Consider the following 19,449-nt stretch of genomic DNA (forward strand, 5'->3'; position numbering starts at 1 on the left):
ACCGGACTTCTTTTGCAAGGACCTGGGGTTTGTCAAACTTCATTGAATGTGTAGGTTTATCCATGACATGCTCGCAGACTGCAGACTTGCTTACGCGACGGTGTTTGACATCAGCTATATGTTCTTTGACGCGGGAAAAAATAAGGTGGTTTGCATCAATATTAGACATAACTGGTTGAAGACTGTACCACCTCAGTCAACCGTGACCATGGGACCCGTAAAGGGCCCGAAACGTCGTTTTGTTTGAAAAAACAAATATACGCGATTTAAATCCGGAAAAATAGTTTCATTTCCTGTGTGTAACAATCGCGAAAACCTAAGAACTCGATTTATATTAATAATTATAACAAAGTAATGGAGTAATTTTACAAAAATAATTTAATATCATGGTGAAACATCGCAACATTCAATAAAAAAAAAACTTAAAAATTACGTAAAAAGTTGTTTATGATTATTGAGTATTGATTTAAACAAATGAGCATTTAGGTCCCCATAATACAGAGAATTCCTCGTTTCGATCGGTGATCTCGGTAATCTTATCGGTCCTTCGCTACTCGATCGGCGTTCAATTTAATCGTTAACGACATAAACATGCACTATCAATTCATCCTTTCGATCACTCTGAAACGACGGATCGTGAAGACTTAGTACCGTATATAGGGGTCTTTGAACATATTTAGTAGCAGTAGATCTTGTGTAAAAGTTTATCCAGGGAAGTACCTTAGCAATTTCTACCGACAAGCAGTAATGCGAGCATTATTGCGTTCCGGTTTTGGAGAGTAAGGGTAAAATTACAGGCACTTGGGACTTGAAAGAAAGAAAGAAGAAAGACAAAAAAAAAGCCATATAATTTGTGTCAAGTATATTGTACAGTACTTTGCCTATGTCGTTTATATATTAACTATTTATATATTTGCATATTAACTGAAAATGTGGACGCTAACATTTTCAGTTAAAAAGCTATAGATTGTGTAGCTTAACCTGAAGGTGACTATACTGCTGTATCAAATCAACCAATTCGCTTCTCCTATAAATAAAGAGGTTAGTATAATTTTCGTACCTGACAGCTGGCCACTTTGCAAATAAAAAATTCATGTACCGAACACAAAACCCGATACTCTGAGGCAACGTGGCGGTAACACGATACTGTGTCATGGGGCTGTTAAGGTAACGGCGACAGTTTGCGAGCAGTATGTAACTAAACACGGGAAATACTGCCAAGCACTGCGAGCTCTAAGTTGCAAATTTTAGTAAGGATAGTTATAACGTTAATTTTTTATAATAAAAAGGGTATAGCTGTTAACGTATTAAAACTCCGGCGCTGCTGGGCTGACCGCACGCCCCTCACTGGAACCATTCCACCATCGTCGTAATAAGAGGGCAGGCTACACCGCGAACGAATCTAAGCCAACTTAGTTTAGCTTTTTTTTATAACACGGGACGAACAAGTCGTGCGCTTCATGCTAAGCTACACGCCTGTCCATAACAGTATCAGTGCCACTCAGAGCTTTAATCACAAAGACCTGAGTGGCACTACCACTGCGCCCGTCACCCTGAGACATAAGTTGACAAGTCCCATGTGCCTGTAATTTCACCAGCATCCTTACCCTTCGAAACTGGAACACAGTATTGCTGACATTACTGCTTGGCGGCAGAAATAGGTAAGGCTTCCCTGGACGAACTTTTTCACAAGGAGGTCCACTGCTACAGAGCATACAAACATAGGAGGATACATTAATACAGCCCATCTATTTGCAAAATTATTGCTTATGTGTTCTTCAGTGTTCTCGGAGTTTCTTCTTCTTCTTCTTCTTTTTATTATCTCAAACTCCTTTATCAGGTATTACGAGACGGGGTCAATAAGGCCTCGTGCGATCGGCGGGTCCAAACCTCGCGTTGCAACGGCTGAGGTAGTCAGCAAGATCGCGCAGTTCAAGCGCGAGTGTCCTTCAATCTTCGCCTGGGAGATCAGGGATCGTCTGCTCAGTGAGGGCATCTGTACTTCGGATAATATTCCTAGTGTAAGTACTTTAATTTTTAAGTCTTTTTAAGGCACTAAGTTGGAGGCTTGATTTCTAGTACCACCAATATTCGGAGCTTTTATAAAACGTGCAGAATTTATAAGTGTTAATGAATTAATTTCTTAAGCTTATTTGTTAGTTATTAACAGAACAATTATCGTCTGACGAGTGGTTAGATCTTTTTACATCATCTACTGTGTACAATCGTGTATTACACAGTCTTCTTTGGTCTAATTACTAATAAAATTACACGTACAATAAGAATCGGTCATTCTCAGGCTAGTGTTCACTACCTAATTTCCGTGGCAATTTTTATCCGGGAAATTATAGCCCGGGAATGACCGGAATAAGTATCCAAACGCCTGTAACGAATTTCAACATTTACTAGCGTCTTCTTCTTATCGTATCGATAACATACACTATAATGCTTGCGTAAAGGATATGCCAAAGGGCGTACGGTACTCTCCGTTGTTGCCCAGAGTACTGCTGAAGTTCAGGAAAGGAATGCTACGTACCATTTGCAAAATAGTATATTTGATTTAAATTGTTTTATATCTTTTTCTTGCTAATATTTACTGATGTACACGTAAGGAGTCTCCCAGAGTATCCGGCTTCATAGCCAGTTGCGTTATGTGTCCAAGGGACGTTCGATCATACATTTTTTTTTAAAAAAAAGGTATGACGAAACGTCACTTGGACACATGACGTAACTGTCTGCCATACAGTGCCTATGTTTGGACAGAACAAATCGTAGGCAGACTAATTTAACCAGCTGACAATGTACTGGTAATAAGTCTCAAAGCGTGTACCAGGTATGGTTTCAGTAGGCAGTCTAATTGTCTCTGTCCCATTTAATTGTTATTCATTAGCATTTTTTTAGTTTCGTTTCGTGTTAGTTTCTTTAAGAAAAACTAATGGAAATATATAAGATTATTACATCCAAATGTTTTTTTTTATAAAACTACGATTTTGTTAATATAAATTTCTTTAAATCACCGAAAAGTTTCGGTAAATAGTGCAAATCATCATAATTTATAAAAAGATATGCCAGAAAATAGAATGCAGTATCTTAAAGAGCACCTAAAGCTATTAACAAAATAATATTTATACATGGAAAATATCTTTTAGTCGATTTTTGTATAAGCCCGTGATAAATAAACCTTATAACTAATAACAATGTAACCTTTTTGCAAGACTAATAATTTTAATTTAACATAATTTCCTAAAATAAAAGTCATTTATGTAAAGAAATTGTCCATCGACTTATAAACGGGAAGACACTTTGTTTATGTGTTCATAGTCTAACTAGCACTGGTAGTAATATTATAGACTAACTCAAAAGGTTTAGTTCTTTGTAGTCTACGCACAATATTTGTATTATATAGTAGCTGCATAGCCTCTATATAATAAGTATAAAGGTTTTTGTTCAACCACTACAATCCTAAGGAGCAACGCGTGTTTTCCGCCTAAAATTAAGGGCAAAAGAGATTTAATTTTTTACCAATGTTTAGTGCTAAGCCATTATAACATACCAGCTCATAAAAACATAATCGGTTCCCGAAGTTACCCGAGTTTCCAAATTAATATTTCACTCCATTCGAATTTCCAATACAAAATTTTAAAAAGCGAAGGTTTTATCGGAGCGTCTTTGAAAATACGAAAGGGCGAGATGAAAAATACAATGGGCCGGTATCTACCTCTATAGTTCTATATACAGGATGTCTTATCATTCCCGGCACTGTAAAGGGCTCCCTGCGCTCCCCCCTTCACTTGGTGGCAAAACAATATGACGTTATAACTTTTTTCTTCATTTTTTCTCCATTTTGAATACGACCCCCTTACAACGGCGTTCGTCGATACGTCTTCGTGCGAAGGTTGATGCTTTTATAACAATGAAGATATTCTTTATGCGGAAAGTTTTTATTGTCTTCTACTCCATTGCATTACGAACTAAAGTCGTGATGTAAACGTGACGGTCAATTTTGACAATCTAAACTAGGATGAGATTAAATAGTATTTGGCTATTCATTTATATTTCGTACATGCGTATCATTGCGCTAGTATCCCTTTAGGGGTCGTTAGAGACCTCTATCACTGCCCCTCTGGCATATATCTCTCCGCCAATCCTATCAGACTTTTGATATGAAGAAGTTTTGGATTTGCATTTAGAAAAGTCAAGAATAAACAGGCGTGTATGAAGAGATTGATGGGAGTGGAGGAGGCGAATGAGATTTATCAGGAACGTGACAGGTGGAGGTCCATAGTTTCTGCCTACCTTATGTTAAATAAAAAAATATAAATATATTAGACAACATCATATACCTTGCTCTGATCCCAAAGTAAGTAACTAAAGCTGTTTATTTTTTCTGTTGTGGAAATTGGAAACAACGACGCGACGGTACCACAAACAATATACATTGCGTGTGTACGTAAGCACCTACTTAGGTAGTATGTTATACAGTAAGCTTTAAAAGTGTGACGAAAACACAATACCACGATACAACAGAATATTATCTTCTCAAAAAATGTTCAACTCTTTCAAAACAAGAAAACGTTTACAAAAGAAGTGTTAATGAAAACGCTATTAAAGTTAACGTAGCGAGAAAGATGTAGTAATAACACCGTTAAGCTACAAAAACCCGTCGTTTACGAGCCGAAACCCGTCAGAATTCTTAAACACCCTTCCCTAAGTACTTAACATAAATTAATTAAGAAATTCGCGCATCACCCTGTTGGTGACGGCTCAAAAAAGCATTAAGTACCAAAAATATCGAGAAAAACATAAAAACCGAAACAGAGGGAAAATTTCTGAGATAGATATATATGGTCGTTGTAGAGAGCGAAAGAGTTGGGAGGCTATCTCTTTTTTCGTTGCGAGGGGGAAGCGATTTTGACACGGCATGAATAAAGAAAATATGAAGGCTTTTGTTACCGTAAAAATTCCTGTACAGGGGATAAAGTCTTTAAGTTATCAGTGGGGGTCTACCCACCTAACTCTCTACCTATGTACATTTATAGAGAGATAGGTATGTCTGATGGCCTCATATTTATTGAATACTGCGTGTATTTGTAGCATGGAGGGCTCTTGTAGGTTGAATGTATTAACGTCAGGAGTTTCATTTGCTTACGGTAAACTCGCGTCTGATTTCGCTAAGTATGATGTAAGTGGAAGGTTTCTGTATGGTAATATTGATATTGCAATGTATATATATATATATAAGAGCATACATACATATATATAAGAGCTCATCGTATTGATGTATAACTAAACTAGTTAGTGGTGTAAAGAGATATGAAGACGTTTGTTAGAGACAGAGTATGCTTTTCATGAGGCATTTTTAAATAATTTAAAGTAATACTTCAATGATACTCTCAATATTAATGCGCATTAGTATAATGACGTCATTTTTAGTGAAACGAACAAATGAATGAATGACAAAACTTTTTTTTACTTGATTTACCAATAGCTATTACATTGTGACTTATTTACTACGTACATTGATTAGTGGTTTTAAATTTAATATACAGCTCAATAAAGGTAATTTTAGTAGCAGAAGAGTTCCTTGTGAAAGAACAACAATGTGAGCATTACTGCGTTCCGGTTTCGGAGGGTAAGGGTGCTGGTGGGATTACAGGCACATAGGATTTGTCAACTTATGTCTCAGGGTGCCGGGCGCAGTGGCAATGCTCCTCAGATCTTTGCGATTTAAAGTTCTGAGTGGCACTGCAACTGTTGGATAGACGTGTAGCTTATCACAAGACGCACTTGTTGGTCCCGTCGTCATTTAGTATTATAAAAAAAAACCTCATGCAAAAGATGGCAAAAGAAGCCTTTTTTAAACTTAACTATATTAGAAACAAATAACTGCCATAACACATACACTTTCATTCTTTTTATGTACCATCATCGAAGTTCAGTCCAATACAAATTTTGTTTTTACTGTACTTTAAAACATAAGTAGTTTGTTTAAGTCTTAAATAAAATCTAGTTTTCTTTTTTTTTAATGGAACGAACGCATGAATGAAATATTCTTTTTATTTACCTTTATAGAATTTCTATAGAACTAAGTCCTAAGTCCTGTAGAACTTTTGTTTGTATCTGCTCTACTTTAAAACGTAATAAGTCTACTGTTTAAGTCTTAAAGATAAAAATCTAGTTTTCTGCCGCGGGTTTATTCTCTAAAGGGATTAAAATCGCTAAAATTTAAGCACCTTTCATGCAAGCTTAGCGACAAACAAAAGCGTAAAAACTGTTAAGTCTTCGCGCTAACGACCCTTAACAAAAAATATAACGATGCGGAACCCCATTACCTATTCATATTACCCTTAAATATTTATCTAGCCATTGAAATCGGACTTCAAACACAAATGAATAAAGACTATATTTAATTGTTGAGGGAAAAAAAATTATGTGTTAGGGTAAGAGGGTCAAATAGTCGCCTAGTCGTCGCAGGGTCATATCACAGTGGAACATGCGTTCCCGTAGCAAATCACTTACGGGCCACTAAATCCAGGCCAAATTAATGCATTTAGCACGCTCCCCGGCTTTCGCTGGGGATGACAACTTTATTTCATTGTGTCCCGATATTTTCTTGTCACTTTAGTAACGCGTTGTCGCAACCCCCGACTTTTTCGGTGTTATTGAATTTTGTACGGTCAAAATTGGTGTGTAAAATGCTACTTTAAATTCATATTTCAAGCTCATCAAAGTATCGTGTTTTGTTAATTGATTTTGTAGCGCGGCATTTCATGATTAGCATTTGGTTGGCGTATTCCTATATTTTGCTATATATTGTTTATTGCTTCTTTTGATGTGATTATGGTGATTGTTTTTTTTTATAATATCGAGTAACGGTAAGCTACACGCCTGTCCATAACAGTTGCAGTGCCATTTAGAGCTTTAAATCGAAAAGATGTGAGGGACACTGTCACTACGCCCGTCACTCAGACATAAGTTGACAAGTTCCATGTGCCTGTAATTCCACCAGAGCCATGTAAAACTGGAACGCAGTAAATGCTGACATTACTGCTTAGCGGCAGAAATAGGTAAGGTGGCAGTACTTCTCTGGACGAACTCTTTCACAAACAGCTCTACTACTACAATTACTATAATACTATAATTTTATACCGTCTAATGGAACGCGTATTGGTGCATATCACAAAATACACTTTAAACGTAAATGTAATAAATGTATTTTATCCGATCAACAATGTCTCGTTAGTCGTACTAACTAATCACTACCTAATTTCCGTGACAACATTTATTATTTAAGTATACAAGTACAATATCGTCAAATATTAAATAACATTTCATGATAATACTTGAATACTTAAATAATAAAAATTGCCACGGACGTTACGCAGTGAACAACGACCGAGTATGACCCATTTAACTTTAATTAATGATTAATAAAGATTTTTAGGTAATTATTTTAACAATTTACTATATTATCAATTAATAAAGAATATATTAAATAATATTTCATGATAGTGCACTTGAATACTTAAATAATAAAAATAGGCAGAGAACAAGGACCAAAAATGACCCATTTGACTTTAATTAACGATTAGTAAACATTTTTAGGTTATTATTTTAACAATTTATATTATCGATTAATAAAGATTTTTAGGTTATATTTTAACAATTTATAACAATTTAAACTATTGATTAATAAAGATTTTTAGGTTATTCGTTTAACAATTCATGTTATCGAGTTCTCGGGTTCTTAGTATCAACTAGCAGTGACCATGGGACCTGTAATGGGGCCCGAAACGTTGGTTTGTTTGAAAAAACAAATATATGATTAAGATTTAAAGAATATATTATGAATATAATATAATGACTTAAATTTGTACCAATACTGTTTCGTTTGATTATAAATTGAATTAAATCTTACGAGTAAATATTGACGTGTTCTTATCTCTGTACCATTCCAAATTTTTTAAGTAAATGGACTTGCTCTTAACTACTACTTAGCCCTGGGGCACAGGTAGGATCTACTATGGAACGAGCTCGCCCAGAAGATGCCTATACACGCCTTAAATATCCTCGTGGTATATGTGCTCTGAAAAACAGTCGCAGGCAGATTTCCATTCCTGGGCAGTGCGCATAATAAAAGATGACGAAAATGTATGTTGGTAAAAAGGGGCGGCTGGAATGAGCTGATGGAGTTCATGGGCCCAATCACAAAGTATATTCTATAGAAAACCGACAGATTAAACTATTATAAGCACTTACTCAACATTAGCTGAGTAAACACTTTATCTATGTATCTATCTCCTCCTCCTCCTCCGCCGGTCTCTCACTGCTAAAGATCATGACTTGAAGCAAATACACCTTCAATCAATCTTTTTCATTGCACCCTGCCTTAGTGCTAAGTGCTACTGCCAGATTTTCAGCTACCTGGTCACACCACACCGTTTCGAACGTCGTTCTCTAGGTCGTTTGCCAAAGAACTCTAGACTTGGAGCAAACAGATGGAAGATAAATGTTCGTGATTTTTCAGCTGCAATTCCACAATGTATATCTATCTATACAAAATGCGAGATATATTGTTCACTCACAGCCACAATACAAAATCCGTTCATTAACAGAAATATAATTGATGATCAATAAATATTTCAAACCTTTGCTATTGTTATATGAGAAAATAAAAAAGATTTTTTAACTCAAACAAATAATCAAAAAATCAAGATTAAATGAATCGAATTCCAGCTGTGTTTGTGTTTCGATAAAATTGTTCACATCGCTCCGATGCAATAACTATGTCAATAAATAGCTTGTTCAAAACACTGATTCAAAATATCATTACGTCATATCTGAGATTCTCATCTCGCGGGGTTCGAGGATATATCGCAGCAACAAATTGCAACAAAGGAGTCCGGTAAAGGAGATTATCGGAGATGGCGCGTGTCACGCACGCGACATGCATGTGGCCAATGATAGTACTGTTCTCCCTAATTTTTCTTAAACATCGTAAACTGTACTCTAATTCAAGTGAATAACATTTATTTTATTTTCTCGAGATGTTAAGAGAAATCTCACAACCGTGATTCGGGAAAAAGTATCTAAATAGAAATGATTTTAAACATGTTTTTCTATGAAAATGAGAATCATAAAAGTTAGTTACAAGTAAGAAGTGTTGGAGGGAAATTAATACCACAATCGGGACTTATGTGGAGTCGGAAGGGCAAATAAATACAGAAAAGTTAGTCTTGTCCATCACGTTGTATGTTTTTGTCAGTTCGAACATGCCTTGAGGGACATTTTTAAATGTTACTGTTATTTATTTGTTTTAAAAAGTGGCATGAGTTATAGACATGGTAATCTTACATTATTTCGTAAACACGAATAAAAATCGGCTGCTATTAAAAAAAAACAAAGTGTCTAAAATCTTTTTCTTCGATATAAAAAATCTGTCTATTGTTTTGATAATACGGAATTTTTTCGCGATTCAAATTACGTCGCGTTAAAAACGCTGCTTATTCGTTTGAATGAAATGGTACTCACAATATAACATTAACAACGCTTACAACTAATTATATAAAAAAAACAGCTTACACATACTACTGACACGAGGTTCTTACACTGAGAAAAAGTAATTGAAGTAAATAAAATGTTGTTTAAAGCGATAATGCAACTTGTTTCCATCTACGCCTGTCATGCACAATAATTATAGCAACGAGCACAATGATTGCACCCACAATTTTAAATAACGAATTTAATCATGTTGTGATTGATGCAACTAAGAATTTGCCAAACAAGTTTGAAATCCACTTGATTGGAATCTGTTTTTAAAAACACTCAGCTGCAGGAAAGGCTATAAAATAACTTGCTTAATGCTATTTTAATGTGTTAAGTACAATTTTCATTATATATTTATATCAATTGTAAATCTTTACATGTGGCTTTGGCGTACCAAAATCACTCAACACGTTTAAACGCTACGAGAACCCCATATCGTGAACAAGTTAATTACAAGGCTTGTTCCTATAAGGGTCCACACGTGGGCATATGCTCACAATACACTTGTTCAATGGAGATTAGCTGACAATGACTCTCTATGAAATTTATCGTTATGTATTTACGTACAACGAGAGAGAGGGAACTAATAAAAGACTAAATAGATATAAAGAGATGTTAGAGAACAGAATGCTAATAAGTCTTAGGAGGGTGGATGACGGGAATATTTTCCTCCTGCAATCTCATCATAGTTATCATTAACCCATATACATCCCACTACTGGACATGGGTCATCTTTGATTTAAAGGTAAAATCACGTAAGTGATGTTTTCCACAAAAAGACTTTAATTTATACAGCTATGGTAAAAAAATCACTATCTTTCTGGACGTCAAACTCGATAACAAAGAAAGATGGTGAACAGCTGGTATATAATTTGGAGACTTTTTGTGGAAAATGTTACTTATGTGGTTTTACCTTTAAGTACTACACTACTTTATCTTAACGCGGTTTGATAATTCCACGCGTTATTATTAACACAAGGAAAAATATATTTGATCTGAATATGGCTACTGCGTAAGATCTGCTGATTCGGTCTATAGTTCAGTTGGCAAGAGCGGTTGGTTCAAGTTTTTTTTTTGTGTTTGTTCGACCTTTGTATCAACAATTATGACACCAACGATTACGTATGATGCGAATGAAGCTTCATACTAAGATGATTAACTGAACTACATTCACAGATTTTTAGAGAACTTGCCTGAGCCGATAATTGAACCAAAAGTAAAGTGGTAAAACCTAATGTTTATTAGAGAGATTTAATCCTTATCGATGATCCTATCGATTGGCACTATAATAATGGGAAATCCTAAAAAGGCCCCGCCAGTAAGTAAAAAGAAGAAATAGAAAGTCTCTCGTTTATTTGCTGCATTCTTTCGGTCTGCCTTTTTGTGCTGTGGCAAAATGCCTTTGACATTGTTTCTTAATTTGATCGAATATTACTTATATGACAGTAATTGTTTCGACGAATGTCGGATGGAGAACGAGAATAGACACCCAGATTGCGCTACACGTCGCCGACAAGTGCGATTCGTGTAGATTAATTTATTACATTCGGTAACACAACATATGAATTATTACAATTTTTAATTTCCCATGTAATTTGTATTGGCTATGTTTAACTTTCGCATTCAAACCAATATCCGCTTCTTTGGTGATTAGTAGGCGTAGCATCGAAATCTTTCTCTCTTCCTTTTTGTACTGTGCCAAAATGCCTTTGAGTGAAGGGGATAGAAGACAAGAAGTCGTCTCTAGAGTGCGCTGGCTTCGTATTTCCTGGCTCGCGGTACGGCAAGCGAACCTCGCCGCGACCACTTCGAAAAAAAAAGAATATCGAGATACTACGCTGCTCTAGCGGATGACGAATACTTTTCATTGAAAATCCGCATTATTTTATATGTATTTGCGTGTGAATATTCCCTTCGCGACGTACACCTCCAGCGTACACTGTGCCGTACATAGAGGAGTTCAAGGTACGGCACAGTCTTTCTATTATTATTATTAGTTTTCATATACTCTTTTTCGTAGCCTTTCTAAAAATAAATTTGCATTGATTTATTGCACTAAAACATATTCACAATAAAAATTTTCACTTTCAGTTACACTTATATATTCATATCCGCACAAGCACTTACATATTGAATATGTTATTTTAGATGCACTATTCACACTTTATTACATTTATTATGTCATGAAAATTTCCCTCCTAGTAGTTTATTATATCTTACATTACAAATAACGTCTAGATTTAGTCCCTCTCGTTCATTCTAACTGAAAACTAGGTCTTAGGGACATTAGGCACATGCTGAGTCAGCGCCTTATTTTTCATCTTGTATTCAATCTGTATTTGTGTTATACTAGTGAATAAAGTGTTTATATATCTATCTAAATAGTCACAAGTATACATAACTTAGAAATTAAACATAGGTATATGCCGCCACATGGATTCAAACCGCAGACCCCTCAATCGAGAAGCATTCTCCCACTAGACCATCACCAAATTTATTTACATTTATTTACTCCGTGGCCGAACGGTTACCATGCCGGACTGCTGCGCAGAGGTCCCAGGTTCGATTCCCGGGCCGGGAGAAATTTTTGTATTGCCTACATTTACTTCTCTCGTGAGTTTGGGTGTAATTTGTGGTTGTCCATGTGTGTGTCCATGGCACCCGCGACACAGGGTTTCCCTAGTGCGGGGCTATGTTGAGTGTGTGCGTTATTATTATTATTTAGTAAAATTCCTGTATTTAGGTTATGTTTTAAATAGAATAAATTTATCTTTATCATATGAAAGTCATAAACATAGTACAAAGTACATGGAACAAATTATATACACATAATTTATATGTATATAAAAAGTCGATTTTTTGTACAAAGGGCGTAAGCGACATTTTTCTGGGCGAGTATGTTTTTAGATTTTCACGACTGTTTTAAAATATTTACGTCCTGTTTTAAATTCAATTTTAAAACTTAATTTCAATTAACCAAAATTGAATTTTATAACAGGTCGCAAATATTATTATTTTTAATACAAAGATCGAACACATAGAATTTTTTTATTTCTATTTTCTTCGACCAGGTGGGACGAAGGAAGAAAACAATTCTATGTGTTCGATCTTTGTATTAATAATAATAATAAAACTAGTGGGGCTATTTCACAAAAAAATCTCAGTAGGACGTAAATATTTTAAAACAGTCTTAAAATAAAGAAAGAATACAGTTGTTAAAATCCAAAAAATGCCTCCCTGAAAATTTTTTACGTGCTTTCTGCAAAACATCGTCGATTTGTGAAATTTTACAACTAACTCTCCTATTTAAGCATAAAAAAGTTATCGAATAACTTCGTTCGTAGAATTTTTAAATCTCTCCCTTGAAATTTGGTTATTTTGCAGATGTGGCATTATTACCCAAAAGTATGAGATATTTAATAGGTACAATATAATTTTACTATGACTAATGCCACAAAATCTAAAGTAGCCTTAAGGTATACCAGACAGACCGCAAGTGACATTGCAGGACCGTTCGAAATTGCATGAAATTAATTCGACAAAACGCGACATTTTCGTCACTTGCTACTGAGAAACCAAGTATCGTATGCAGTCAGCCATTGCCGTCTGTAGCGTGCACCGTTCCTCGAAATACAACCTTAACCCACCTACGTAATGTCGAATGCAAAGTGTAGGGATTCTTTTTCTTTTTTCAACGGCTACGTGTTCTATTTTCTAAAGCCATTCCTCACCTCTTTTTGTAATACAGACAGTCTGAATAAAAATAAAATCGCGCAAGCTGAGAGGGTGCGAAGTGAAGCGCGATAAGTATAGTCGGCCACGTGCGCGGATCATTGTTGCCGCTTTATTATACTTGCGTCCAATATTCCGATGTTGAACTAGTTATTATGTTATGATTTTTTATATTTTTTCACCGCCCTATGGAAGTGGGCTTAAGTGGGTCTCAGCAGACTTTTTCCAACCTGTCTGATTTTGATACAGATGTATTGGATTTGCTAGTAGATAGTGGATTTGCACTTTTATAATAGCTTGCTAACCTAGGAATGTTACTAACGATTCCTGAAAAAAAGTTTATGGAGACCTGGTCGTGCATCAAGTTTCCGCTCAATATCCCACTGTAACATGATAACTATATTGATAATTAACTAACCTAACTGCTTCCGTGGCCGAACCCTTACCATGCTGATCTACCACGCAGAGATCCCGGGTTCGATTCCTGGGCCAGGAGAAACATTTGTATAGCATACATTTATTTCTCTCGTGAGTTCGGTGTAATTTGTGGTTGCGTGTGTGTCCATTGAACCCGCGATACGGGGTTTCCCTAGTGCGGGCCTATGAGTTGTGCATTGTATTATTGTTACTGTACATATAGGTACTTTAGGTACTTTACATATTAACCAGAAAATAAATAGTTAGATTTACGTTAGATTAACGATGATTGTTTTGTTGTAGACCTCTTGTTCAGAATTGTAGATATTATCGATACCTCCAATTTGAAGTGATCAAAAAGTGTTCACGCTAACTTAATTTTTGATCACTTCCTAATGTAAACGGCCTTATATATTTACTAATATCATTCTCCCCGAATTTTGTAAAAAAGTAAAATAAAAAACAAATACACAAAATTCAAAAAAAGCATAAAAACGACTTTTTTGAAAAGGAAACAAAATAAAAAACAGAAGAATAGAGGTATCGTTATATTACGACAATGTCCGACCAGCAAACACAAGCGGACAGAGTTGAATTATTTTAAGGTAAAATATAATTTCGCATTCTTAGTGTAATAAGGCACATCTGAAAAAAATTACAACTTTTGTGGAGAGTGGTTTAAAGATTTTTGGTAGCAGTAGAGCTCCTTGTGAAAGAGTTCGTCCAGCGAAATACAGCCCCCTTAACTATTTCTGTTGCCAAGCGGTGATGTAAGGATTGCAGCGTTCCGGTTTTAAAGGATAAGGGTGCTGGTGAAATTACAGGCGTATGGGACTTTTCAACTTATGTCTCAGGGTGATGAGCGCAGTGGCAGTGTCCCTCAGTTCTTCGCGATTTAAAGCTCTCGCTTACCACCAGGTGCACGACTTGTTCGTCCCATCTCTTAGTATCGTAAAAAAATCACAACGAAATTAACTTTTTATGCTTTATTTAAGCATATATAGGAGAACTATAAAAAATTCACATATATATGTATATACATAATTTGTTTTATACATATCGAGTTCTTAGTTATTATATACATTTATTACCACAGTTCGTATTATGAAAACACTTTCGCGTATGACCACATGTGGCTTTATTATACTAAAGGTATATACACACATCAAAAGTGTCTTGGGATCAAGTGAATATTTTTGAAATAAAAATTATTTAAGCAATATTTACTAAATCCAGTCTTCCAGGACGACTTCTTACTTTAATGCTTATGTTTTATTTAACCGCTTACCCCTATATTTAATTAAAATAAACTAAAATTGATGTTTTTGCAAATTGTGGGAAAAACCTCAAGTTAACGGCGTCAATTAAATGACAAAAAAATGGCGAAAATGATGATTTTGCTCATTTTTATTGTAAAGATAAGAAAATTAATAATCTGTATTTCCACCATTAACACGAATCACACAATTACAGCGATTTGGCATGCTTAAGATGAGTTCATCAAAATCACTTTGAGGAATGGCCGCCCATGTGTTTTGTAACAAGTCAAAATATTGTTGTAGAGTATATACGGTATGCATACTCGGCACAGCTCTTCTTTGAAGCATATCCCATGCGTGCTCAATTGGATTGAGGTCTGGCGATTGAGCAGGCCACGGCAGAACGTTGATACGAGCTTCGGCAAGAATGCGTGTTACGACTCTAGCCGTGTGTGGACGTGTGTTGTCATGCATTAGTTGAAATGAATCACCCAACTGGCCTCGCAAAGGGCTGATAACATCTGAAACAATCCTCTCTGCGTAAACTTGAGCATTGAGGTTACCCCTGATCCAAATGAGATCGGTTCTTCCGCCGATCCAAATACCGGCCCATATCATTATTGTTCCCCCACCATATGTATGAACTTCCTGACAATATCTCAAACGTTCATGACGTCCAGATGTTCTCCAAACTCGAGTACGTCTTGTATCCGGTCTCATACCGAAGCGGGATTCATCCGAAAAGCACACATAGCGCCAGTCTTCTTCCTCCCAGTTTCTGTGTTCGCGAGCCCATCGTAAACGGGTCCTGCGATTGCAGGGTGCAATAGGTGGAACTCTGAGCGGCCTTCGGGATCGCAGACCCACTTCACGTAAACGATTTCGGATTGTTTGATCACTTATTAGCAAGCCTGAGGAGCTGTGGAGCCTTGTAACCAACATCATGGCGGTCATGGTACGATTCCGTCGAGCAGTATTTTGAATATACCGGTCCTGTCTGCGAGTCGTGATGCGAGATCGTCCTCCATGTCGCTCGTCCACGCTGCCCGTCATGCGATAGCGCGTCCAGAGGCGACTTATGACGCTCTGTGTAGTGTTAAGAGTGAAAGCCACAGCACGTTGCCTGGAACCAGCTTCCAGCATTCCGACGGCTCGCATCATCACTTCTCGGGTTAAATGATGTCGTCTCTCCATAATAATGTAAATTGTTTCGGTTCCGATGCAGATATTGTAATGATTTTGTCAAAACTCTATAACTCATTTTTATACAAAACCACATTGACAATCGATTTTCTTCTTATTATCGAATTTTAAACAATATTCCTTATTTAAATGTTAAAACTCACTAAAAAGTATCAATAGCGATACAAAAAAGTTAATATAATTAACCCTAATTGCAGCAATACTCTTAAACGTACTTGACCCCTAGACACTTTTGATGTGTGTATTATGTTGAGAACTACAACATACTTAACTGAAGTAATGATTAAATTAATATGAATTTGAATAGTAATGTGATTGGTCGGTTCAAATTTCGCACTGCGTTTGAAGTGATATGGCAGTCTTATGATTGACCGCATATCAAGCATCATAATGTAAAGATTGTGTGTGTTAAAAAAATTAATCCTGAGGAAGGCTTCGTAAGTGATGTATGTATATTACAGTATAAATACATTGAACGGCACGTCGCTTTATGGAAGTTGGCAACTTTCTCGCAAAACCACAGTGATGACTTAATTGAGGGAACGCTTTCCTTCTATCCGGAAAGTAGCGACTGACAGTCGCCTGCTCGGAGCTAACGAAAACATTTACAAAACAAAACGACTACTGTGTGACTAATGAAAGGTACCCCTACATACATGATAAAAATTAAGAGATTGAACAAACCTAACAGTACTGTAGGAGCGTAGCCGTGGTTGTAGCGTAGAAAGTACTATTTAATATTTAAACGAGGAATATAATCATAATTAAAAATTTACTGCGAGCGTTCAGTTTGAGGATTTGTCCAGAACTCTCCCGGTATTAATTTGACAACAACCTTCTCTTTTTTATACAATTCTAAGTATAAAATAGTAACCAGCCAGCACTACAGTACCTACCGCAATCATAGAGGCAGTGTATGTATGTGTCTACCCATAGACAATAACAACACATTTCAACTAACAGTATAGAAATAGTCCAAGCATATGGCTATAAGATACATACTTTAAACATGTACAGAAACAGTGTAAAATATATTGACACTGTAAACAACACATACATGTGTACAGACCACAATGTAGTCGCTTATATACATGTGTATCATATAAATGTACAGGGAGTTCCACGGCTATGGAACACGGAGGAAAGTACTTCAAATAAGGTAGATAGGATATTTTGTTTCATGAAGACATTATTTTATTTTTAAAAGTAATAGTGCATTCAAAGGCTTTTAAAATGTTGCTTGCCTCATCTGGGAATCGAACCGAACAAATTTAAAAAACAATTATTTTATTTTCATGACTTTGATCAAAAGGATCAATTATAAAGATTATGTGTTATCTTTATATAGTGCGCCTGGTGGTAAGCGACACGCCGGTACATAACAGTTACAATGCCACTCGGAACTTTAAATCACAAAGATCTGAGGGGCGCTGCACTGCGCCCGTCACCCTGAGACATAAGGTGACAAGTCCCATGTGCCTGTAATTTCACCAGCCCCCTTACTCTACAAAAACGGAACACAGTAATGCTGACATTACTGCTTGGCGGCAGAAATAGGGAAGGTGGCAATACTTCCCTGGACGAACACTTTCACAAGGAGCTCTGTTGGTACTAAACTGCTTGTAAAGCGTAATATTCGTAGTACTATTGAAAATCATGTAACCGGACTGCTTGTAAAGCGTAATATTTGTACAAAATACAGGCACTTCTGAGGTAAGTTCCTGTTTACCATAACCTCTATTTAATTTAAGTAGGAAGTATTTTTATACGATTGCACCTGTTTTTATACCATTGTTTTGTTACAGCTTTTACACCTTTACCTTACCTGTTCTTTCCCTTGCTGTACTTCTTTCTTTATTTCATGACGGCCACTGTGGTAGAGTGGGTTGCACACTTTGAGGTCGCGGTTTATATTCCCGGCCGGGGCAGTGTAGAAACTAACATTTTTATACTATTGTCTCGGGACTGAGTGTTTGTGGTACCGCCGTTATTTCCGATTTCCATAACGCAAGGGCTTTAGTTACTTACTTTGGGATCAGAGCAACGTATGTGATGTTGTCTACTATTTATATTTATTTATTTATTTCTACAATAAAATTTACATATGTTGACCGAGGATTCTATTTAATTACGCGAGGCCCGCCTGACTGTACTTTTCCTCCAATTCCCATAGCCGTGGAACGCCCTGTATAAACGCCGTAGGTACATCCTAACTATAAACAAGACAACCTAGCTACAGTTAGCAATATAAGCATGTATAGAGACAGTAGGTATGTTCACCAAATCCCTCGACTCCGCCCGTTCCGGCCAAAACCGCGCATCCAATCCCCGCTCATCCTGTGTACGGATAGCAAATAAACTAGCAATTAATATCACATGTTACGAAATCCGGGTTTTATTCCATTTGTACAATAATATAGATTTACGAAAAAAATGTTACATACACGTAGACACGTAGACATTAACTAAAAAAGTATATAGATAAATTTTATTATAATTAGCACATTATTGCAGAGGTCGGGAAATAAGGGATTGCAGTTCAGTCTGAACTCAGATAATACGAGTCAAGTAATCCCCGTTCCCGCTGAGGCTTTTATAGAATTTTTCTTAAACAATGTGAGGGAATAATAAAAGACTAAAGACAGGAAGATGTATAATAGAAAAAGAACGAAAATAATATCGCTCACTCACTCATTTTCGCGACCAAAATACATAAAAGACGAAAAAACAAATGAATACCAAATGTTACTGACATTTTCTTTTTTTTAAGTAAGTGGTACAGGTAGGTATTTTTAATTCTCGCAATTATGAACACTGAGCTGTTGGCTGTAAGCGTTTTTCTTTTGCCTGTTCACATAGTTCATTATTAGTAGGTAGATTTAAAAGTTTAGAGAAGAGTACAGTAATGGATTTTCATACTTACTTTGCAGGCCTTGGCCGGGAAGAAGTCGCATGGTCCATAAATAACAAACTTTCCGTGTTCGTTATTTGACAGTAATGCAAAAGTTACCAATCATGTTTGAGAAAATATATATATCTCATGTTTAATTAGTAGTGTATTTATTTGAAACACTTCCATTAGAAGACTTTATTTGGTGGTGTTGAATTTCTATCCTAAATTTGCTTGGAAGAAATCGTTACTACATGTATTTCGCTCATTCATTCTCACTACTCAATTTGTGCCACCAAACCTTATATTTTAAATAAATAAATTATTTATTTCTCAACCCAACATAAAACAGTAAACATAACATAAGTAGGTATACTAATTAAACTATGATTTATAATTATG

At 36.1% G+C, this 19,449-nt stretch overlaps 1 protein-coding gene across 3 annotated transcripts in view; it reads left to right on the plus strand.

Moving 5' to 3' along the window:
* The window catches only part of LOC113228893 (paired box protein Pax-6-like), an 88,246-nt gene that overhangs the window by 3,542 nt on the left and 65,255 nt on the right, over nt 1-19,449 (plus strand). For all 3 annotated transcript variants that reach the window (XM_026462326.1, XM_026462328.1, XM_026462327.1), the window contains exon 3: nt 1,841-2,021. In XM_026462326.1, coding sequence (XP_026318111.1) covers nt 1,841-2,021 — 181 coding nt within the window. The remainder of the gene's footprint in view (nt 1-1,840; nt 2,022-19,449) is intronic.

The sequence above is a fragment of the Hyposmocoma kahamanoa genome, unplaced genomic scaffold (assembly GCF_003589595.1).
Source record: "Hyposmocoma kahamanoa isolate Upper Pololo Valley unplaced genomic scaffold, ASM358959v1 262, whole genome shotgun sequence".
Classification (NCBI taxonomy): Eukaryota; Metazoa; Arthropoda; class Insecta; order Lepidoptera; family Cosmopterigidae; genus Hyposmocoma; species Hyposmocoma kahamanoa.